We start from the raw sequence: 24,205 nt of genomic DNA on the forward strand, positions 1-24,205 counted from the left end.
CGGGGCCCCGGGCTGCCCGGCCGCCGGGGGGCCGCGGCGGCGGGGAGGAGGGGGGTGCCGGGGAAAGCGGGGCCGAGTCAGGGACAAGTCCCTCTCGCTCCCCGGCCCCCATTGATAACTCGCTTGATCAGAAATTGATCCTCTTTGTTCAATTCATCGATCAGCCCAAGATGGCGCCGGGAGCCGCCGCCACCACCGCTGCCCCCGGTGTCTGCCCCCACCCCGGGCGCCCCCCCGGCCCTGCGCCGCCGCCGGCAGCGCCGCCGCCGCCGCGGGACCAGGGAGGGGGCGGCTCCGGCGGCCCGCGGGGCGCGCGCGCGAGCGGGGAACCGGCGGCGGGCAGCGGGCGGCGGCAGGGGGCTGCGGCCCGGCGGCGGCGTCCGCCCGCGCGCCCTGCGCCCCCGGCCCGCCGTATTCCCGGGGAAAGTTTGTGGGGAGTTGCTGTGGGGGTGAAGCGCCTGCCTCTCCAGGAGGAGCCGCAGCCACTGCCGCCGGCGCGGCGGAGCTGGGGCTGGTGGCGCTGTGGTGCCGCCGGCTCGGGGGAGGGTCAGAGCGGCCACCGGCGGCGGCGGCTCGGCCCGGCTCCGGCCAGGCGGGCGAACGCCCGCGCTCCCTGCCCCGGCCGGCCCGGGCCCCGGCCGCCCTCCCCAGCTGTCAGCTGGCCGGGACGCGCCGCCGCTCCGGCACTCGTCGCGTCTCCTGGAGCGAACCCTAGGGTTTGTTTACGTCCCGTTGAGCGCCCCAGGACCACCCGCAAACCCCGCAGCTGTCCCGCTCTTTTGTGTTCCTGCGCCAGTGGCGCAGACCTGTCCCTCAGCGGCTGGGGATCTGGGTAGGGACTCTTTGGCGAAACTTATCGAGGGGCGACTGGGGTGCCCCGCACGCGGTGCCAGTGGGTAGCGGCTCCCAGGACTACCAGGTAGGCGCGGGAGGACAGCTGCAACTTTCCCCGAGCGCAGGCCCCACGGCGCGCCGGCTGCTCGGGCGAGGGACGCTTCTTACCAGCCGCCGCTTGCGGCGGCTTTTGCCGCGCGCCCTGGGGCTCCGGCTACCCCGGGTCACCCGCCACCCGCTTTACTCCGGCCCTGTTCTCTGGGGGCCTGCCTTCTCTGCAGGGTCCCCCGGCGCAATGGAGCGCGCGACTAGTCGGCTCCCAGATGTCCTCTCCGGCCAGGTTCTCGAAAGCAAAGCCCGGAGGGCCGGTTTGGACTGTGGTGCTCCGAGCGGTGGTCCGAGCTCAGAGTCCCGGGCGCCTCGGGTGGATAATGCCGGGGCTCGCCATCCGGCGCCGGAGCTGCCGCTGTGCCCAGGTGGTGAGTTCCTGCCTGCCACCCCCCACCCGGAGGAGAGGCGCGTCTTTAGGGTTCGCCCCGCACGTGCCAGCTCGGCGCCCGCGGCGCTTGGACAGCCCCGGGACTCTGCCAGGTGGATGTTGTGTGTTGGTGGAGCCAAGTTGAAGGTGAGCGGCGTGTGAGCCAGAAGCTCCGTGAGTGAGTGCTGGTGCGAGGGGAGGAGGTTGTCCTGCGGCTTAGAATAGGCCAGGGCGGCCTGGAGCTCTGGAATTGGTGGGAGTGCGTCCCCCAGAGTCCTTGGGGATCGGTTGCTGCTCCCATTTCTAAGGGATGCGTAAAGATTAACTTAGCTGAACTTTCCTAACCGTGAGGACTGGTGATAGTCACCTACAGTATCTTCAGGAGTAAAGCAAATGAACTCCAGATGTAGGCTTGATGAAATGAAGCGGATTGGATTAAAACATACATAAATGGAGTCTGACAACTTTAATTGTATATGCTTGTTTTCTGTTCTTGCCTACGTAAGAACGATAAAGCAGACTCATAGTCGTTATGAAATTTCCTCAAATTTCTCGCTTAACTAGGAAGACTATGTGAAATATGTATTTCCGATAAGATTAAAACTTAAAGGAGTTGAGTATTTATTGACTAAAATAGATTACTCCAAAGTGTCTATTGTGTAAATTAGATTCCTGAATGTAATGAACACAGCCGAATGGCATTTTTGATAAATTGGTCTACCCTGTTTTAGTAAAAATAGCTCCCTTTTACCATAATTTAATTCCTGTGCTTACTGTAAAACCCGTTGTGGAGTTTTAAGAGACAAACATTTTTTTTCTTCTTGTTTTCCTAACTGTTACATCCTAGCTTAATTATCAATGAAGTCTTTTCTAAGCGTGTCCAAAAAACCACCTGGAAAATGGATTTATTTGGTTTTTAGAGTGTGTTAGATTTCATGAACTCTGTAACCCTGCCTCCCCTGCTCCCCTGCTCCTCCCCGCCCCAAAGTGATCAGCTACGTTAGGGAATCCTGGCTGTAGGATTTGAGTGAAAGTTTCCCTGTCAGTTTCTTGAACTTTATGTTGATCTTGAGAAGTAAAAGGAAAAAACCCAAACTAAAATCCCTTATCTGAGCATCTTTCTCTTTACTGAGCATCCACTCCCTTTTGGTGGTAGCTCATGGCTTGGCCTTAGATGATTTCCTGTGGCCACTTCTTCACATGTTTGAAAACTTCAGTTGAATATGGAATGCTAAAGTTCAAGTATAAAGCCAGACTGGTTCTTTCTGTGGGCCCTGAGGCGGCCTTTGGAGTTGGTATCTGGTGGAGTGTCCTGTCTATTTCCACAGCCAGTAAGCGAGCCAGTGAGGCTGCAGTTTGAGAGAAAATACATTCGTTTCAGACTCTTCTCTTTCTAGTCTTCTTTATACTGAGATCAGGTTACCTGTAGAGCCTAGGGTGGGTGGCGGCTTTGCCACCTGCAGGGAATGAGGCTGGGTCTCAGCAAGGCAGATCCTGGTTGGAATCTTCAGAGGATCCCAGTGAGGTCCAGCCTTCTGCACTTCTCTAGTAACCCAGCAGTGAGGCAGGGGTGGGTCCTTGTCCTGCTTTGTGGGTCTTGAAGCTGCTGCCTTGGGATGGGAATGAGCGCCCAGAGAAAGTTTCTGATGCTTGTGCTTTATTTCCTTTCCTTTTTAGTCCCAAAGTCTTGTGGTATAGAAGCTTTAGTGCTTTGGCTTTGCTAAGACTAGTTGGACAAGTTTTTAATGCTATCCCAGACTTGTAAAAACCAGGCTTTTTTTTTTTTTTAAATAAGAAAAACACTATTGTATAAATTTATCTTTTAAATACACGTTTGAAGAGAGGACACTTTCTAAAACAAGCATACGTAGCTCTGCATGTTAATGGATCTCTATTAAACTTTTTTGGGATGGGACCTGCCAGTGACCAGCTTCCTTTAGGGGCGTTAGTCCCACATGGTGACCAATGTTGTCCTTTAAGGAGTCTCTGCACAGTATCTCAAGAATGGAAGAAAAAGTATCCAATGTATTCAGCCCTACTATGAAACTAATTTATGGCTTTCACATGAAAGCTATAACCCAGTTATAACCTAAGAATAGGGGGAAAGGGGAAAAGGAGGGGAGGAAGGGGGAAGGGGAGGGGGAGGAGGTAGGCGGAGGGAGGGTGATTGGTGGGCTTACACCTGCGGTGCATCTTATAAGGGTATATGTGAAACTTAGTAAATGTAGAATGTAAATGTCTTAACACAATAACTAAGAAAATGCCAGGAAGGCTATGTTAACCAGTGTGATGAAAATGTGTCAAACGGTCTATAAAACGAGTGTATGGAGCCCCATGATCGCATTAATGTACACAGCTATGATTTAATAAAAAAAAAAAAAAAGGAGTCTCTGCACAAGTGAACTTTAAAACTTGTGCTCGGTTTCAGAATTAGAAAACAATTTTGGTTTTGCTGAAAGTCTATTTTCTGGTTGCTTTTGTTTTCTCCTGTTTTGGAAGTGTGTGTGTCCAGTACTATTCCCCATAATCAGGATATTATTTTAATTAAAATGTTCCATCTAGTACCCTTTATAAATAAGGAATAAATAAATTACACTGGTGCCTCCTCCTGTTTTGTTTTTTTTTGGTTCTTTTAATATCCGTATATTTGAGATTTGGTAAGTGTATTTGAGATTTGGTATGGAAAGGGGTCATTCTCAGTTGAGTATAGTGTTTTCCTGTGTGAATATATATATATATATATATATATATATTTTTTTTTTTTTTTTTTTTTTTGAGTGCAAGTCAGTGAGGTGATAGAATCAATGCTGCAACTCCTGGCTCAGTTGGGTCCCTAATTTCTGTATCTTCTGATAGTAGTTAAACTAACATAAGAAAGTTGGAAAGAGACAAATAGCCCAGTCCCTTCAGGAATTATTCTCTCCTGACCCACTGAACTAACCTTAAAAATGCTGTCTGGTGAACCCATTAAACCCACGACCTTTAATGGTCATTTAACAAGTCTTCTCTCCTATTGATATGCTCCTATCATAGTTTATGTGGGAGTAGTGCAGAGACTATAGTTTGTGCTCCCTGATCCCCCGCTGGGTCTACCTGCAGCAGTTAACATTCAAAACCATTCCTGAGGCTGTGTTCATGTTCTGTGTCTTAGCAGAGAAAAAGCTAGAAGTAGAAAATTTGTATTTGTATGAGCACGTTTATAAAGCTCCAGGAAGAATGGAATTCTTAATTAAGGAAAAACTTGTAAATTTTTTTTTTATTATTGTTGGGGATTCATTGAGGGTAACATGTAAATTTTTTTAAGTAGAGAAATTCATATTTTTAAAACATCTTAGAGAGGTAGTTACATTCCTGCCTGTATTTGGCTCTGATAAATTTTGCACATTTAAAAGCAAGCATATCTGATGGATTGCATCATAGATGCTATGTAAAAGTTATTATATTATGAAATATAGGATCATAAGGTTTATAGAAATTACTTATAATTATATATTGTATAACTTTTAAAAATACAATCACTATCCCTATGAAACTCACTTTTGTATCAGTAATTGTCAAAGACAGAAATTTGTCTATCTGGTTCTTTTTGTTTTGTCTGAAGCTCTGAATTATCTATACAGGGAGATAGATAGTTTTGTTTTCAACTGAAATTTCTCTGCCTCTGATTGTTTAAACTAGACCCTTAATCTTATTTTAACATATTTAAAATGTTCAAAAAACCCGGAAGAATTGTTTTGTATAAGTAGCTAGTGAATGTAGTTTAAACACTCAAGCAATTCTGGTATCTAATTGGAAACAGGTGGAATTCTTGGAATCCTGTGTTTGAGTCTTATTATAGCAAAACATAGGGACACTTTTTACTTATGGCCATTCATTTTGTCAAAGCTGTTTTTGAAGAGGAGCCCTGCAGCTTCTCATTATGTGCCCACTGTTTGTTTACCTGGATGATTTAGGAACTGAATGCCTATTTATTCTTGGATGCCAAGAGAATTGTGTGTATGCCGATAATAGAGTGAAAAGGGCATTTCCTGGTGTAATTAGATATATGATTTAAATTATTGTTATACAACTTTTATAGCAAAGAAGTTGTGAACTCATGTGATTTCTGATTTGATGAAGGTTTATCGATTTGAGTATTTAGGTACATTTTATTATACCCTGATAATGATTTAGAATTCAGGGAGAAGTTATAACTTTATCTAAAAATTCTGCATTTAGAGATACAAGCTTCACCAGCAACCAAAAAAATATTTACTTGGTTAGGGGGATATTTCAATAAAATATTAATAATGGGGCCCTTTGAATTGTCTGAGTCATTTTATCCATTCTAGTTTTCAAGTTGTGTTCCTGAAAACTGGTTGACAGCCTACATCTTGGTGTATGTTTCAAAATCTAGTTTGGTTATGTGTAGGTGATGGATTTTACTGAAGGTTTGTGTTGAAATACTACTTTTGCTGTTGTTGTGGGTTTGCTGAACTGTAAACAGTCCTGCTTTTCCGCTGTCTTCTGAGAAAGTTGGTGGAGAAGAATAGTCTTTGGCAGGGAGGAGTGTTTGCAGGAAGTTAACTGGGTTAAGAGGGGACCTGAGGTATCACCCTTATCCTGTGCTGTGCTGGAAGCAGCTTCTAAGCACTTGGGTTGTGACTTAAAGATTTTTAAAAAGTGCTTGTACCCTGTTCACATATGACACAGTTAAAAAAAAAAAAGGATTAACAGCTCTTTTTGAAAGACACCTAATTTGTTGTAAAACCCATCAAGAACCTTTCCTTTAAAAAGTAAAGACATCTTTAATAAAAATTATTTTAGCTTTTGCTGCAATGAAATTCTGATAGGAAGATCTTGGTAAACAAAATAAAGGTTGTCAATTTCTTTTTTTTAATCAGAAGACTTTTTCTTATTGTAGAATGTTCAGGGCATTTGGTAGAATTTTTGTGTTTTTTAGAGCCCTAGGCCATGGGAAACCTGGGCTGTTCTCTGGCCTTGGGTTACCCAACACCCCTCTCTCCCTATCACTGCCCCACAAGTGAGATTAATATAGATACTACTCACAGGGGTCTTCTACGTGGAGGAACACAATCACAGGTGACCACATGGGAGCCAGCATAGGAGTAGTCCTCCCAGGGGTTTACTAACACTGTAGAGCAGTAGAAAAAATAGGCAGGTAGAAAGTTCCCAGTAAGTAAAACTGACCAGGTTCTTAAGCATCTGTGAAAGTGAGTTGAGAATGTCAACAAAGGGGCCCACACCTTTATAAAATATGAGAGTCCCCAGGAGCGGACTGGGCCTACTGGAGGGCAGACTCTTATCAGCTGACATTTTAAATCTTGGATGCTCCTGACCGTTTGCAATTTATGCAGGAGGAGGAGGAAGTTACCAGACCTTAATCTGAAACAGCAGGCAAATAGCTTGCTCTTTCTTATTATACCAGCAAGAGGACTCTTCTTATAAACATCTTTCTGTTTTGCTCTGTTTAATAAATAAATGCAGTTAAAATTTTTAAAAAGTTATCTATGGTTATGAGGTGTTCCAAGTTTGGTTAAAGGAAAAACAAATTGACGAATTAGCTCTTTCTTAAGTTAATATTGTGAAATTATGAGAAATAGAAAGCCAGGCTTACTGTCATTAAAAATTTATTTGGGTGTTGACATTTTTTTGCTAAATTTTTAAGACATTCAGATCCTGTCCACTTAGTATATGAAAATATAAACCCCCCCAAACAAAATATAACCCCCAAATATCTTTCCATTTCCCCCCCACAGCAAGATAGTCTCTCTTAGATTGGGTCTTTCTTTCTAATAAATTGTTACCATTTTGTTTTCCAATGTAGTTTTATGTTTTTAAGACCAGTAAGAAAATAAACTCATTTTGGGAATCTTTGCCTAAAACAGGTCCAGTTTTTATTTTGGACCTTTCAGGTCCTTTGGTTTATTGTCACCTTATCTCCTGTTTTTAGGTAAGAAACTGTTGTTTAGGTAAAAGTAACTTGATAAAAGCTAGTAAATGCAACCAAAGAGAAGTCTTTGTCTTGAAGAACCTAGAGCTGCAAATGTTACCCAGGCCAGGCCTGAGCTGCTGGAGCTGCCTTCAACTGTGTGAGCCCCTGCTGTCATACTGCCTGTCACTCCTTGTCTTTCTTCTGTGGTTCTGCCCTGCCAAGCCTGTCCTCTCCTGTGTTGTGACAACTTTTTTTTTAAATAAGTATTTGTGGAGCTTCATTATTTTGAGATTCTTGGGACAAAGATACTATGTAAATGAAAATTAAAAATAACATTCTTGCAGGAGGGAATTGTACATTTAATGTTTTTGATGAGGTTTGGAAAGAACTTTTGTTATCCCCCTGCAAATAAGAACATTTTGTGGCTGTTAGGACTGTTTTTGCATCATTCTGAAAGGTGTGGTGGATAATGGTGAAATGTGTTCTTTATTTTCCGTTTTTTTTCCCCACAGTAGTTGACTCAGAACTTGAACCCATGCAGTTCTGTGTATAGTGAATTATTTCTGTTTCATACTGTTGTGCTCACCAGGAGTTTAGATAGCAAGTGCCCATGGAATGCATACTTTTCAGAAGGAAAAGGATTTGAGTCCTTAACATACAGAAATTACAACTAAAGTTACAACTAGAACTGTAAATCAAATTCTGTCTTCCTTTCCTCTTTACACTGCAGAGATGTTGTAAGTTGTGCAGTTTTGAGACAGAAAATTGTGAGCCCAGGAGTAGTCATTTAAACCAGTGAGAAACATTAATTTACCCCAGTTGCATCACTTCTGCTGTACCCCTGCTTCTCACTTGCACAGTGACACATGTGGTCACATCATTCAGCCAAGTGGGAGACAAGTTCAAGTTTGGAATCCAGTTTCTAGTCCATGGGCATGTGTTGGGTCCTGGAGCCAAATAGGAGGCCAAGGCACCCCTATCAGGTGACTGAGCGCACCACAGACTTTGTAGTCACTGGCCAGCCCAGAGGGCCATGAGGTGTCAGGGGGCCTTGGAGAACTGTGCTGGGCCACCTGATAAAGCCATCACCTGCAGCTGGCCATTGCTGGGGAATACTCAAGTCTTCTCTCTTCTCCACCAGGTTCTCAGCCTTGTGTCACAGTTTTGACGTAGGTTTGGGATATTGCCAGTTATGGTTGAATGTCATTGTCAGGGGAGTAAGAAGTAGTTTGCAATTGTTTTACGTGGCTCTGTGTTGATATGTAATTATTAATCTTAAAACGTGCTGATACTTTAATGCAATCTTTTTTGGGTGTCTATGCAGTTAGTTTTGGGGGCTGCTTATCATACGTGAGAGCCAAGTCTTTCTAACACACAAAAGCCAAGTGTGTAGTCTTTACTTGTTTCAAAATTGTCCATTCAAAACAGGTCACAATCCATTATATACAGATGTGACTGCCAGATTAATCTTCCCAAAACCATTGATTTCATCATGTCATCCTTCTCCTTAAACATCCACAGGGGCTCACTTTGGCACAGAATGACAATCACATTCCTCAGGCTGGCAGACAGTACCTGATGGTTGTCTCTACCTTACCTAAATCTTTGTGTCCCAGCGAGAATGACCACAGAATCATAGCGGTTTGTGGGAGCACCTTCCCACGCCTTCAATATGTCTGAGCTCAGGGCTATTTCATGCCTTTCTTCTTAACCTTGCCCTGTGCACCAGGCACCAGCAGTGGAGAGTTAGGAGAGCAATGGTTTGTCTTGGAGGAGTGGAAGGGCTACAGCCAGGATGAGGCCCTGATGGAGCCATGAGCCTGGGGAGCCTGTGGGAAAGGCATCAAAGCCAGGTGTGGAGGGGGCAGGACAGCCCCCTGGAGGAGGGGTGAAGCTTGATCAGAATTCTGTGCACCCAGGGCTGGGGTGGGATAGCAGGAGGGCTTTCCAGCAGGCCAATGTGGGGTGGCTGGGTGTCTCTGCAACCTCTCTTCTAAGCTCTGGCTCTCTGCTTCAGTGCCCCTGACTACCTGCTCAGCACCATCACAGTACCTGGCTGTCTTCCCCACCTGCATCACATGGTCCATCTCGTGCTGTTATGTGCCTGCTGTCTTAACCTACCACAGATTTTGGCACCTAGTAAGTAACTGCTGTGTAACAACTGTGGGCCTCTTTTAAGGGAGCAGGTCCTGTGTATCCTCATTAGGACTCATTCAGCTAGTTAACTTAGAATGTAAACCTTTTAAAAATTACTATGAAACGTAACTGGATTATTTTTAATTTTTTTTTTTTTTGAGACAGAGTTTCACTTATTAACCCTTGGTAGAGTGCCGTGGGGTCTGTCACAGCTCACAGAAACCTCCAAATCCTTGGGTTTAGATTACAGGCGCCCACCACCACACCCAGCTATTTTTTTTTTGTTGCAATTTTGCCGGGGCTAGATTATTTTTAAATGACTGTTTTAAAAGCTACTGATGGGTACATCTGTCAAATTTGTGTTTCTTTTTTATTCTCATTTGTTAAATTCTTTTTCTGCAAAGTAACATATACATTGTTTAAAATACAGTTGACCTTTGAACAATGTGGGGGTTAGAGGTACTAACTCTCTCCCATGGCTGAAAATCAATGTATGACTTTTGACCTCCTTCAAAATTTTACTGTTGCATGGAAGCCTTACCTTCAACAAATAGTTGATTAACACATATTTTGTATGTAATATGTATTATACTATGCATGCTATATTCTTACAGTAAAGTATGCTAGAAAACAAGTTATTAGGAAAACCACAAGGAAGAGAAACTGTGTTTACTATTCATTAAGTGGAGGTAGATCATCCTAAAGGTCTTTATCCTCGTCATCTTCACATTAAGTAGGCAGAACGAGGAAGAGGAGGGGTTGGTCTTGCTGTCTCCAGGGTGGCGGAGGTAGAGGAGAAGGAAGGAGAGGCAGGGTAAGTGGGCACACTGGTGTAACTGTTAACTGAAAAATATCTGCATGGAATTGGACCCAGGCAGTTCAAACGTGTGTTATTCAAGGGTCAGCTATGTATATAATTGTACTTGTGGCACATAAAAAATGCACATTTTAAAAAACACAATTGGGCAGAACAATTCTCTGACAGATTTATTCTTTGACTTTGCTCACAGCCTGAATGGGAGGAAGCTCTTCCCCCTAAGAACGGGGAAAGCACATGCTGTAGTTATCAGAACCCAGCAAATGTGAGAGAAAGCCAGTAGCAAGGAATAGGGAGGCTTGGGTGTTAGTGCTGGAGGATTGTCTCATGTCTGCTTGTCTCCCAAACATTGTCCTGGGGGACTGGTCTGTGGCTGGGCAAAGGCATACCCGCTCTGAGCCAGCCCAATCTAGAGCATAGCCTGCGTGCTTTCGCTGCCTCTTCATTTAGTCAAAGAAAGTACCTAGGATATTTTTGTAGAGGTGATGTCACTGTCTGGCAGCAGGAGCATTTGCATGGATTTGGGGAAGTGAGAGCTGGGAGAGGGGTGCTGAGAGAACTAGGATGCAGAGCCCAGTGTGGGTGTCCAGTGGTAGCAGGACCTGGGATCTGGCCACCCCCAGGCAGGGGAAGAGGGTGTGCTTCTTTTGGGATAAGTGGGTTTGGGGTACTTGGAGGGAATTCTGGGGGTTGAGCCTCTAGGGGAAAGGAGGATTGAAGCTCAGTGGAGAGGTTGGCGCTGCAGTCTGGAAGATAGGTTGAAACCTAGAGTTTGAAGTCCGTTGAGGGTTTTGTTGGAGTTCTGGTTGGTGTGTAAGGGTTTACATCATTTGAGGTGGACTGGGGTGAAGAATTAATTTTCATTATAGAACCTCCCTCTCTCATCTTAACTCTCCCAGTTCTGAGATGTTTCTGCAAGAGGAGAAGAGACGGAAAGTAGTGCTCTTAGGATGGAGCTCTCTATGTTGTAGCTGTTTACATTCACTGTTGACAAGGATGCTTTTATTTTGTATTTTTATTTATTTGTACACTGACAACACCTCCTGAGGATGGAAAGTGACCAGGCACTGGTTTAGGTTCTTGGTTTATTTCATGTTATCCACAGGAGGGCCCTGTGGAGGAGATTTGGTCCCTGCTGTAGTTGAGAAGCTGGCCCGTGGGGGACATGCTTCTGTGTCTGCTGAGCTCTGAGGCCTCCTTTTCCTGACAACTCCTGCTGTTCCCTAGACACTCTGGGTTGAGGCAGTGGGATCATCTGGGGACTTAGGAGAGGACCCTTGTCTGGATGGGTCTGGGTCATTTAGCTGTGAGTAGCTGGGGATGGAGATGTGATGGTGGGGGTGGTGGGAGCTCCTTCTGGGGGTCCCTGGCTAGAGCCCAGAAAGGACTGTCTGATGGACAGAACCCTTAGAACCATGGCTGCCACAGCCCCTTAGCATGCTTCATCTGACAGCTGGGGGTAGTCGTCGTGTTGGGCCACAAGGAACCTTCCTTGTCACCAGATATCATCGAATGCTCTGTCTGTGATTAAGCAAATGTGTTGTTTTCAGGGACGTGTTAGGTCAGAGAGAGGCCTGATCGTGGGGCCTGAGGGCCTGGAGGAGAGGCCTGCCCTGTACAGGGCAGTTCTGTGAGCGCTGTACCCCAGGGCTCTTCTAACCAGGATGTTTCTCTGAGATGCTGGGCCTGATGTGAATTACCTTAAGATACTGACATTTGTATTTAGCCCTGTGATGGCCAAGACGAAGTCCCCACTTTCTGAGCCCCTGGGAAACTAGCTGATTTGGTCCCTACTGTAGTATTGGGCTCAAATCCATGCCAATCCCCTGACATTGTTAGGACACTGCTACGCAGAATTCTGTTCTCAGCTACATGTGATGTTGTGTGTGTGTTCGGGAAGAGATTGGCTTCCTATGCAGCATGCAGGTGGCCATCTGTCCTGAGAGAAGCAGTCTGGTCACAGTGGTATCCTTGTGGGATCCCTTGTGGATCTTAGCTTATTTTCCTTGGGGAGTAGGAAAACTGAGCTTTTAGATGATTTTTCTTCATGCCTGATTTTTTTTGTGAGGATGCAGTTTTGTTGGGAAGAAAATAGGCAAAACTGTGCACTGATCTTGGAAATAATGCAGCACACTTGAGTGAAGTTGTTTGCATTTTTGTGTTGTTTGGGAGCGACTCCTGGTACCATTCATCTGTTTATTGAGCGTATCTCTGTCGTGCATGACTGCGGCACCCAGTCCTGTTTAAGCCTCTGGGGTAGCAAAAGGGATAAGCCCTGAGCCTGCTGGTCAGAGACCTGCTGGGCACAGATACATGGAGGATCCGAGGGGTGGGGTGTATCTGATCTGGTGGGCAGGGCAGGGGTTTGGGAAGATGGGCATGGGTCATCTTGTTTCTAGCGACTTACTTAGTCAGTTCTTCAGAATTTACTGAGTGTCTCCTATGAGCCAGATCATCTTCCAGCCCAGGGATTGAATGACCAGACTGGTAGGGAAACCTTGCTCTCACAAACTTACAGTCTCACAGGGGAGACAGAAGACAAATGTAAGGAATGAATAAATTGTACAGCCTGAGTGCCCACGTGCCCTGGAAACAGGGCAGGACCCAGTATGCAAAGACCCCTGGGGTCCTTTCTGGTTTTTGAAGTCCCTGAGAAATAACTAGATTTTAAATTGAAGATGGGTAGTACAAGCTCAGACCTGTATTTAGGAGGAGCTTTCTCTGGAAGCCAGAGGGCAGACCGGAGTGAGGAAGGAGGGGTGGCTGATAAAGAGTGAAACCAAAAGGGCGGGTGGGGGGGGTCATCAGCATCCCATGAGAGGATTTTGGTGGTGGTTGTGCCCAGACTGAGTGTGCCTGGGCCCTGGTATTTGGGGTGAGGGCTGCTGGGGGGATGATGATGATGGCAGAGAGGGGGCCAGGTTAGTGGCATTTCCATGGCCTCTAGTAAGGCTGAGAAACTGAGGCAGCTGTGGAAGGGCAGGGAACAGCCCATGGAGGGAGACGTCGTCAGTGTCCTATTGTCTCTGAGCATCCCACAGGCTGGTGTCCCCAGGGCCCGGCTTGCTGGGTGCTGGCACTTGCAGAGGCAGGCCCTGTGCAGACGTCCACCCAGCTGGGCCACACAGATTTGTTAAACACAGGTGGGGTGATGGGACCCAAGCTTCAGCATTATATGTGACTCAGATGTGCAGGAGTCAGCCTGGAGTTTCTTTATTCATCCCTATTTGCTTTTTGTTGGTAATCCTTTGTAATTCCCCGGTTTCATGATGTGATTCTAATGGAATTAAACATGAATGCTTCAAAATTATGTAATTAATTGTGCTCGGCTTCAATTACAATGACTAATTACAGTGATACCTGGTGGCAAGTCGAGTACGTCTTAGGGAGGGGGTGTTTCTGCCTGCTAAGTGTTAGGACATCTTTCTAACACTTAGGACATTCTTTCTGTTGGGCATCAGAACAGCTACACGAGGGGCTTACTGGCTGCCTGTGGCCTGCTCAGGTGCCTCTGGTTCCTACCTCTCCAGGAGCAGCCCGGTGGGTATACCGTAAGGATAGGAAGGCGGTCATGGAGTGCAGGGAAGGGCTGCTTTAGGATGGGGCACCTTGGACTTGTTTGCCATTTAGTAAGAAGAACTCCTGCTAGGAGAGTCAGTTTGGGACTGGCTAGCGGAAGCTGAAGGCGTTCTTCTGTGAGTCTCCTATTTTCCTGGAGTGAATGTAAAAGGTTCAAGAATTGGAAAGATACCTTATGGGGAAGGGAAAAAGTCCGAGAACCACTTTGGGGCATGGGAAAGGAGAAGATGGAAGTTAGGTTAAAAAATGTTACTGTGCCATAGTATTTCCAGGAGGCCAAGGACTGGGGCTTTGGGACCTGTAAACTGAGCTGTCAGACCCTAAAATGGAGCTCTGTGTTTGCTGATTTCCCAGAATGTCTGAATCCTTTTTGCAAATCGAGGTAGTTTTATTTTATGCTAGCAGGAGGGGATCTTGCTAAGAAACCATCACCCCGATTGACTGTCCCCCATGAAGCTGGGCACTTGGCATCTCCCTCCATTGGGAAGCACAGAGCCTGACCCAGAATGGAATGCGCAGTGTTTGAACAAGGATCGAGCATTGGGGACGTTGGATTGGCCTCTCTGATCCTGGATCCTGTTGTGTCCCCACGCAGCTGCCTGCCTTTCCTCTTTCTGCAAACGTACATGCTGTTGAGCACTTCTTTCAGGAAGAGTCTTAGAATGGGCTCTGATTGGCAGTGACCAGGTGTGGCGTTCAGTGCCCTGTGTTCTTTTTCTCTTATGTATTTGAGAAGCTTAGGGCATCTTTTCAAAAAGCTGTTTCTTTAAATGTCTTAAACTAGAGAAGTACTAATGCCTTCAGCTAGGTTTTCCAGCATGCTTCCCCATCTAATGTGTGGAGTGTGCTGAGCTGGCAGCAAAGGCCTGGTTTCAGGCCCTTGTTTCCTAAGCTCTGGCCAAGGTGGATATTTGGTTTAGGTCCCTTAAGATGTTGAAATGCCTTATAGATTATTTTCTGTTTTTTTTTTTTTTTTTTTTTTTAAGGGGGAGTGAGACTTGAAAGTAGTTTAAAAAAGTTCTTTTGTAGAGGGGAGAGCCAAGATGGTGCAGAGTACTCTTTTGAAATTTTCTTTTTTCTGTTCTGAACATGCTGCTTGCTGTCCTGGTGTAGGAGAGCAGTCCCTTTGACACAACGCCTCTGTCCACTTACCTTTTTTAAAGATAAAATTCACATAACAAAAATTCACCATTTTAAAGTTTAAAATTCATTGGTTTTCAGTATATTCACAATGTTGCACAGCCATCACCACTATCTAGTTCCAGACATTTCCAACATCCCGATAAGAAACCCCCATCCATACCCATGGGAAGTAATTCCCTACCCCCCACACTCTGTTTCTATGGATTTGCCAATTCTGGGTATTTTACATATAAACAGAATTATACAATATGTGACCTTTTGTGTCTGGCTTCTTTCACTGATGTAATGTTTTCAAGGTTCATCCAGGTTGAATCACCCATGTGTCGGTGCCTCTTTCTTTTTTATGGCTGAGTGATATTGCTTGATAATCACTTGGGTTGTTTCTACCTTTTGGCTATTGTGAGTAATGTTGCTATGAACATTCATGTCTAAGTTTTTGTGTGACTGTAGTTTTCCATTTTTTTAGGTATACTTAGGAGTGGAATTGCTGGGTCATATATAATAACTGTGTTTAATTTTTTGTGTCTGTTACTATTTGTCTTCCTGTGTAAAACTTCTGGTTGTTCTCCAGAGTGCTCCTAAGGCCCAGGCCATTTCCATTTTGTTCTTTTCTGCCTTGGTTGTCCTGCTGATACCTCCTTGGAATACCTATGTGGTGTATTTCCTCCCCTTAGACCAGTGGTTCTCAACCTTCCTAATGCCGCGATGTATTTTCATTGTTACAAAGGGGTTGCGACCCACAGGTTGAGAACTGCTGCCTTAGACCCATTGCTGTGGATAAGATTTTGTGGAAATGGCCGTGGAATGGTTCAGGCTAAGAGCAGACACTGTTGGTTACCTGTCTAGGCCTTCCTGGGGATGACCCTTGAACCTTGAACCTTATCTAAATTAGTTCTGGATGTGTGATTGCTTTGGCCAGGGGCTCATTCAGGTGGGCATTTCACTTTTTCTTTGCCACAGGAACAGGGAACTCTGGGAACATGATTTTTCTCTGATCAAAGGAGATGAGACAGGGCAGACTGTTGTTTTCCTGCCTGTGTGGGAAAAGGCTGCCCAGACCTGCCACCGCCATCTCAGCATGAGGTTTTGGGGCCAGAGCAAGACACAGTGAAGATTATAGAGGACACGGAGCAGGAAGGTGGAAGGAACCTGGGTCCTCCAGTAAGCCAACCCTGCAGTCATTTTTGCCCCCAGCTTTCTGTGATGCGAAAGTAAAACTTGCTCCTCAGCTGTAGTTGGCTTTCCTGTTACTTGCAGCTGGAAAAACGTGCCGAAACAAGATAGTACAAAACAAAATCTGGATCCTAGAAAGTTGCTCTTGATGGCTTGGGCTTGATGTGGACTTCAGTGTGAGGCCTTTGAGGTTCACTGGTCCTGGGTAAAAGTAGATGTGAGAGTGTGAAGGGAACACATGTTGTTTCTGCTCTCTTTTCTAATGGCAACAGAATTCCATTTGCGAAGCCAGATGTCCCTCAATACGTTAGACCCAGCCAATAAAACATGAAGCAATTAGAATGTTTAATATTCAGTAAAGTATAATTAGAAGCTGGCATAAATTGTGAATGAAATTGGCAGATTCCATACGTTACAGCAAAATTCCAAATCTTTTTTAGTTGTGTACATGTCTCTGGGGGTCTGTCAGTTCAGATGGCTGTATCATCTTCCTTCTTTTCTGGAATAGAAGTAAAGGGCCATTCTCAGCACAGTTCTTTGTAATTTTGAATGTTTAAGAACATCTTGCCAGTTGTATTATGTTAAAGATAACCAAAATCCTCAAGTTGCAGGGGTTTTACACTCCCGTTTCTACACCACATGTGAGAAAAATCAAATCCCTACATTCTCCATTCAAGGAGTGTGTGTGGATGTGTGAGTATATGCACATTTTTGTGTGTTGCACCCTACATGACTTGTGCTCATCACATTTCCATTCATAGCACATCATGATTCATTTTATTAATTTTTATCTGTTATGCGCCATTCCAATTTCGAGTCCCTTTTATCTCCATTCTTAAGTGTCAAATATGCCTTTTAATGGGTTTTCCTTGTAAACTATGTCGTGTGTTTTGTGTGTGTAAGTAGTTTTAATTCATACTTTTTGAGATCTGTCCATGTTGTTCCCTGTGAATTCATTCTTTGCTCATGATGGCTGCATCAGGTTCCATCTTCAGAGTTGACCTTAGTCCACTCAGGCTGCTATAACAAGATACCATAGACTGGGTGGCTTAAACAATATACATTTATTTCCTGCAGTTCTTCAGGCTGGGAAATCCAAGATCAAGGTATAAGCCAATTTGATTCTTGGTGAGGTCCTTTTCTGTGAGTTGCAGATGGCCACTTTTTCTCTGTGCCCTTACATAGCGGAGAGAGAGTGCTTGTGTGCATAAGCCAATTCCCTGGTGTCTTTTCTTATGAGGGCACTAATCTCATCATGGGGCTCCATCTGTATGATATCATCTACCCCTTATCACCTCCAAAAGGCCACACGTCTAAGTACCGTCACACTGGGGCTTCACTATAAATTTGGGGAACAGGGGCACAATTCAATTCATAGGACTCCCTTCTCTTATGTGTCTATTTCCCTGAGACTGGTCCGCATCAGTGGTGTCTGATCCTCCAATCCATGCACAGCACCGCTGTGAACATCTGTACACTTGTCCCTTGACCAGTTTCCAGGAGTGGGATTGCTGGCTCTAGGGCAAAAATATTCTTGAAGTGATCAAGTACCACCCTGATCGCTTCTCAGACTGGGCTGCCCTGATTTACTTTCCTATTTGAAATTGTCAGGGTTTCTTCCCCCACCTCCAATCAGCACTTTGTAGAGATTTTTTTTTTTTTTTTTTGCCATTGTGGTAGTTTTAAAGTGGTACTTCAGGGTTGTATCATTTTTCTCTGATTACTAGAAAAGTTTATACTTGTTCTAAGTATTTTATACTTGTTAGTTTTTTAGATTTCCTCTTTTGTAAATTGCCTGGTCATATGTTTTATCCTCTTCCTTTTTGTTTTTAATGGTTTACCACCTTTTATTTTAATTCATTTACAAGAGTTCCTTATATGTTTCACATGCTCATGCTTTCTTGATTTTCACTGTTGGAAGGGTTTGATCTATCTGTAGAGTCCTGTGGGAAATCATGCAGTCATGCAGGAAATAATGTAGGAAAACTTAATTTCTATGAAGCCAAATCTGTCAATTTTTTATCTTCAAGTTTTGTGTTACTTCAGTCTTGAGAAATCTTTTCCCATTCAAGATCATAAAGGTGTGCATATTTCATTAGCCACATAGATTTTTTTCTTTTACATTCAGATCTTTAATACACATTTCTTTCAAGTTCTGCCTGAGTTCTGGTGGAATTTTTACTGGATTTGTACTTAAATATGTAGATTAATTTAGGGAGAATTAATAACCAAGCTGGCCTGTCCTTGAATAAGTCTTTTTCTCTATTTATTTGGGTCTTCTTTCTCCACAAAGGTTATGTGTGTTGTTTATTAAAATAAATTTACTGTTGATTATTGTTTTTGTTTATTGATTTTTGAGACTGACAAGCTTGCTTTTTATATTTTTACTAGTTGGCTGGAAGTGGTGGCTCATGAATATGATCCCTACACTGGAGAAGGCCAAGGTGAAAGGATTGCTTGAGGCCAAGAGTTCAAGAACAGCCTGGGAAACATAGCAAGACCCTGTCTCTACTAAAAATAAAAAAATTAATCAGGAGTGTTGGCATGTACCTATAGTCCCAGCTAGCTAATCTGGAGGCTGAGGTAGGAGGATCACTTGAATGTACAAGTTTGAGGTTGCAGTGAGCTGTGATTGAGATATAGCATCCCAGCATGAGTGACAAGAAAAAAATATGTATAAGTGTATATATTTTTTACTACTTAACATGATTCTGTTGTATTTTGTCTGGAGATAACATCATATGCAAAAAAAGTTACAGATTTATTTATTCTTTTCCTTGGATTTTTCCAGTTCTTATGCTGAAGTAACTTGTTGGCTAGACCCTTATGGTCTCAGTTGGATAGTAGTGGTGATAGTGGCTCTCCTTTTCTTTCTTGGTGTTAAAAGGAAAGAAGAGGTTCTTAGTAGAAGCTTTAACCAACCAGGTGAAGAAACTATACCTTAACTTTCTTTTCTGTTTTTTTGGGAGATTTTTTTGTCATAAATAAATATTGATTTTTAGCAAATACTTTTTCCTTAAAGTCCATTCTTATCCATGCAATTTGTATGCTGTAGTCCATGAATGTGGTCATTTACCTTGGCCAACAATGTACTGTTGAATCATTTATTGCTTTCTGGAACAAACTCTTCTTCCTCTTATGTTTCTAAAATATTGTTGTATTTGCTTTATAGTTCTCAAATCTATTAAATGAGATTGGACTATCATTTTCATATTCTTATCCAGTTGGAATTGAGATTATACTAGTCTCATAAAATGGGTTAAAATTGTTAATAATTTTTGTATAAGATGAGGATTATCTGTACCTCAAATTCGATGGGGGTCACTTGTTAAAACCATTAGAAACGTGAAACTTAGAGTTGGCTGGGAAGCCTTTAACATTTCACTCTTTTTGTTAGTGGTCTATTCACGTTTTCTATTCTTATACCAAATTTGGCATTTTATAGTTTTCTAGAAATGTTTCCATTTTATCTCGATTTTAAAACTTGTATGATCATAATATTTTTTGTTATTTTTGTAAATCTGTTTTTAGCGCCAGGTGTTTTCCACTTTTACATTCTGTAGTTCTGAGTTTGTTTACAACATGTTTTTTCTGTTTTCAGTTGTGCATAGAGTTTTGTTTATATTATTTATCTTCACAAAAACAGCTTTTCATCTCATTAATCTCTCTTTTGTCTTTCTTTTTCATTTGTGTGGCTCATTTCTTAAAAGTATTTCATTCTGGTCACTTCAAGTTCACTTTCTTTTCCTAACTGCTTTTTGTGAATGCTTTTTATTTGAATTTTTTTGTTTCCTAATAAATGTTTTCAAAGCCAGAACATTTCTTCTATGTATTACTTTATGTCTGTTCCATAGATTTTGACATGTAGTGTTTTCATTTTTATTCATTTTATAATTTTGTGTTCATTTAGTAATTTCTCTTGTAATTTCTTCTTTAAGCCTAGAGTTAATAGTGTATGTTTTTTAGATTTTTGACATTTTTCTTTGATTTTTTTTTTTTTTTTATATTATTGATGTCTTTTTTTTTTTTTGTAGAGACAGAGTCTCACTTTATGGCCCTTGGTAGAGTGCCGTGGCCTCACCCAGCTCACAGCAACCTCCAACTCCTGGGCCCAAGCGATTCTCTTGCCTCAGCCTCCCGAGTAGCTGGGACTACAGGCGCCCGCCACAACGCCCGGCTATTATTGATGTCTATTTTTATTACATTTGGTCAGAGAACACATTTCACATGATCTTGGTTCTTTGGAATAATAGACTTTTTTGCTGCATTGTACATAGTAGGTTTTTGTGAATGTTTTATATGTGCTCCAAAGAATGTGGTTTTTGAGTAAATTATATAATAGACATAAGATAAACGTAGCATTCAGTTTGTTAAATATTTATAATACACTACATGTTCAGTTTTCTTCCTATAGTTTTGACAATTATGTTATATTGTGTTGAGGCTGTATTGTTGGATGGATATGTGATCATGAACTTTAGATCTTCCTGATTTCATTCTTTTTCTCGTGTATATATTTTTATGTTTTTCACCTTAAATTCTATTGTTTTGATTTTAAATTATTCTCTTTTTTTGTCTTTTGTTTTTGGTTTCTATTTAAGATAACTTTTTCTGCTTCATCATTTACGATCCTTGCATATTATTTTGCTTTAAATGTATCTGTTGTGGATACATGATACAGGATCTTGTTTTTTGAACCAAGGTTGAGAATGTGTCTTTGATTAGTGAATTTAACTGGTACACATTTATGGTCATTGTGGTTATATTAGGACTTCTATTTTATTTTGTGTTGGTATTTGTTATTACTTAAAAATATCTTTTCTTACAATGCTTTGTTGGGTTGAATTTTCTTCTGGATTTTAAAGTTATGCTGTCTGTTTTATTTTTTTGGAATTCAGAATTTGAATTATTCTTGAAATTTTTGCAACCCATCATATGTTTATTTTTTCCTGTCAGTTTCTTTTTCCTTTAGTCAGTCTTTTTTCCTTTAGATTAGATTTTTTAATTTGTGTATTTGTTGCAGCTACTTGAAGTAGAGATCCCTGTCAGTTTCTAAACCTTATAGCTTATCAGTATCTTTGTCTTTGTATCAAACAGGTTAAGTGATAGGTACTTCTTTCCCTCTGCCTCCTGCCTTTTGAGATCACCTGGATTCTAGAGTAGTGGCATATCTAGAACTGTGGTCCATGAGCAGGCAGAATCAGGCGCTCCAGGTTGGGGTAGGGAACAGTACAAGCCCTCCAGGAGGGGATGGTGTACTTTAATGCCTGAGAACCACTGGGCTGGAGTTTTAGTTCTTGACCGTCTGGTTTCTCTGTATTTCATGTATGTTTGCTTTTAGTTTTTGTTTTTCTTGTGACTTTTTAATAAGAATAACATACTTTCTCCCCATATGTCATGTTGGCCTTTCAGTGTTATTTCCTTTTCTTGGTAGAGTATTTGTAGTAATAGTGCATTTAAAGAAGGCTTTTGTGATAAACTTCCTGAGACTTCAAAGTCTGAGAATATACCTACTCCACAAGGCTGGGTGCGGTGGCTCACTCCTGTAATACTAGCTCTCTGGGAGGTCAAGGAGGCTGGTGGATTGCCTGAGCTTACAAGTTTGAGACCAGCCTGAGCAAGTGCGAGGCTCCGTCTCTAAAAAATAGCCAGGCTTTGTGGAGAGCACCTGTAGTCCCAGCTACTTGGGAGTTTGAGACAAGAGGATTGCTTGAGTCTAAGAGTTTGAGGTTGCTGTAAACTATGACGCCATAGCACTCTATTGAGGATGACAAAATGAGACTCTGCCTCAAAAAAAAAAAAAAAAAAAAGTACACGTATAGACTTTACTCTCACATTTAAATAATAATTTAAGTGGATATAAAATTCTAGGTCAGAATTCTTTTTCTTCAAAACTGAGATTATTCCCGTTTTCTTTTTTCATAGAGGGTCACAGTTAGGAAACATATTTGGGTAGTGTGATTTTTGTTGTTGCTTTGTGTGATGTTTCTTTTTATCTTTATCTTCTTTATCTTTGTTTTAGTGCATCTAAATTTAGATTTTTTTTTTTCACTTCACTTATTGTATTTGGTGCTTTATGGACACATTTATTATTATTTTTTTCTTGAGATAGAGTCTTGTTCTGTGCCCTGGCTAGAGTTCAGTGGTATCTTCATAGCTCACAGGGCTGCCAGAACGTTTAAAATGACTCAATGTGGCACATAGTACATTTCTATGGGACAGGCTGTGCTGCTTTAGACCCTTGCTACTCAAAGTGATCCATGAACCAGTGACATGACATCACCTGGGAACTTGCTGGATAGAAATGCAGAACCTCAGGTCCCATCCCAGACCTACTGAGACAGAATCTGTATTTTTATGAGATCACCTGGTGAGTCATATGCACACTAAAGTTTGATGGCACTGGTCTAGATCCTCTTAAAAGGGATGATCTGTTTTATTTAATTCCTATTTTAACAGAGTGACTCCTCCCTATATGCTAAGCTGAGCTCTCCCAACATAGGTCTGGATATGACGCTAAGGTTCTGGATATGACGTACACTGTCTGTGTGTAAAAGGGGAGGTTCCCGAGCCCTCTCTCAAGCCTCTTTTAAACCCAGCCCCTTTTTTACACACAGTTCTAACAGTATGGATGATCTGCTTTTCAAGGGTCTAACATATTAAAACAGCAAATTGGGGCTGGGTGAAGTGCCTCATGCCTGTAATCCTAGCACTCTGGGAGGCTAAATGAGAGGACTGCTTGAGCTCAGGAGTTCAAGCCCATCCTGAGCAAGAATAAGAGAGACCGCATCTCTTTTCTGAAAATAGAAAAATTAGTTGGGCATTGTGGCGCATGCGTATAGTCCTAGTTACTTGGGAGACTGAGGCAGGAGGATTGCTTGAGCCAGGAGTTTGAGGTTGCTTTGAGCTAGGCTGCCATAGAACTCTAGCCCTGGCAACACAGCAAGACTCTGTCTCAAAAAACAAACAATAAAAACAAACCTTGTTCCCCGTGACCCCCAGTAAATTGGAAATAGGCCACAGAAGTGCTAGTAGTAGGTCCACAGATAGCAGCAGTTAGGATCCCCCTCCTGGATAGCGGGAGACCAGAAAGACTAGAAAGGTTTAGTTTTCAACACATGGACTGTTGGAATGTAGGAGTGGCTCCACTACAGACCCCATTATTGGCCTTATCATGATTAGTCTGTGCTTCTAAGAAGTGACCAATCACCAGATGTAGAAGGTAGTGTTTTCCCCAACGCTGTAGCAACCATCAAGGCCAAGATTGAAGACAAACACTTGTTTAGAAAATTAACTTTTAGAGAACTTCTTTTTCCCTAATTGTGCTGGGTCTGTGATATTTTGTCACCTGGAAATGGCAGCTGTCCATCCATATATGACAATCCGAAGTTTTTTAGAGGCTTGCCTTTGGGTGTGGCTGAAGCCCATCAGCACTGTCCTGGCTGGGGTGGTCCAGGCAGTGGCTGAGGGTATCTTGGCTTGGGCAGTGGCAGATAGCCCATCTGATTTGGAATCTTTCCTCCTATATTCAGGTAAGTCAGCGTGCTTCCTTTGTAAAGTGGTAATGTTAAAACTGTCTACTTGGTAGAGGATTCAGTAAGATTCAACCCAGGGCAGTGCCTGATGTACTATCCTAAAGTGTTTTTTTTTTTTTTTTTTTTTTGGCCTCAAAATGAAAAAGTCAAAGTATTATGGTGTTGGCAGGTCACCAATAGAGACTGCCTTATATTAAAAGAGTAATAATGGTTGTAACTCTGCCGGAGATGTCAGTGTTGGTACTGAGGCCTAGATTGTCTGAGTTACTGTGTATGTACTGATGTTGTGTTGTTTATAATTTTTACTTCTTGTATGTATTTTCCCAGAGATTTTTTTCTCCCTTATATGATTAAAAATATCTGCTTACATGTTAAACCCAGCTCAGTTTGTGCAATGTATTTTTAAGGCATAAGCTAGCTTCCTGGGTGTGATCAGCTTCCACCTCAAGTGTTCAGTGGGCAATGAAAAATGTGAGTCATATAACACTTGGCACTTTTGTGGCTTTTAATATTTGGTGGCAAATTTCCTACAGAGAGGAGAAATTTTTGAAGTGGAAGTCTTTTCAGATTCGGAT

The 24,205-nt window shown here is 42.8% G+C and overlaps 1 protein-coding gene across 4 annotated transcripts in view; it reads left to right on the forward strand.

Annotated features, from left to right (window-relative positions):
• The window catches only part of CUX1 (cut like homeobox 1), a 383,513-nt gene that overhangs the window by 452 nt on the left and 358,856 nt on the right, over positions 1–24,205 (forward strand). Inside the window, exon 1 of one of the 4 annotated variants that reach the window (XM_053554215.1) lies at positions 570–1,459. The exons of the other annotated variants lie outside the window; for them this stretch is intronic. Within the exon in view, the coding sequence (XP_053410190.1) occupies positions 1,130–1,459 (330 nt within the window). The 5' untranslated portion in view covers positions 570–1,129. Of the gene's footprint in view, positions 1–569; positions 1,460–24,205 lie in introns of those variants that run through there. 4 annotated transcript variants of the gene reach the window in all.

The sequence above is a fragment of the Nycticebus coucang genome, chromosome 12, assembly GCF_027406575.1.
Source record: "Nycticebus coucang isolate mNycCou1 chromosome 12, mNycCou1.pri, whole genome shotgun sequence".
Taxonomy (NCBI): domain Eukaryota; kingdom Metazoa; phylum Chordata; class Mammalia; order Primates; family Lorisidae; genus Nycticebus; species Nycticebus coucang.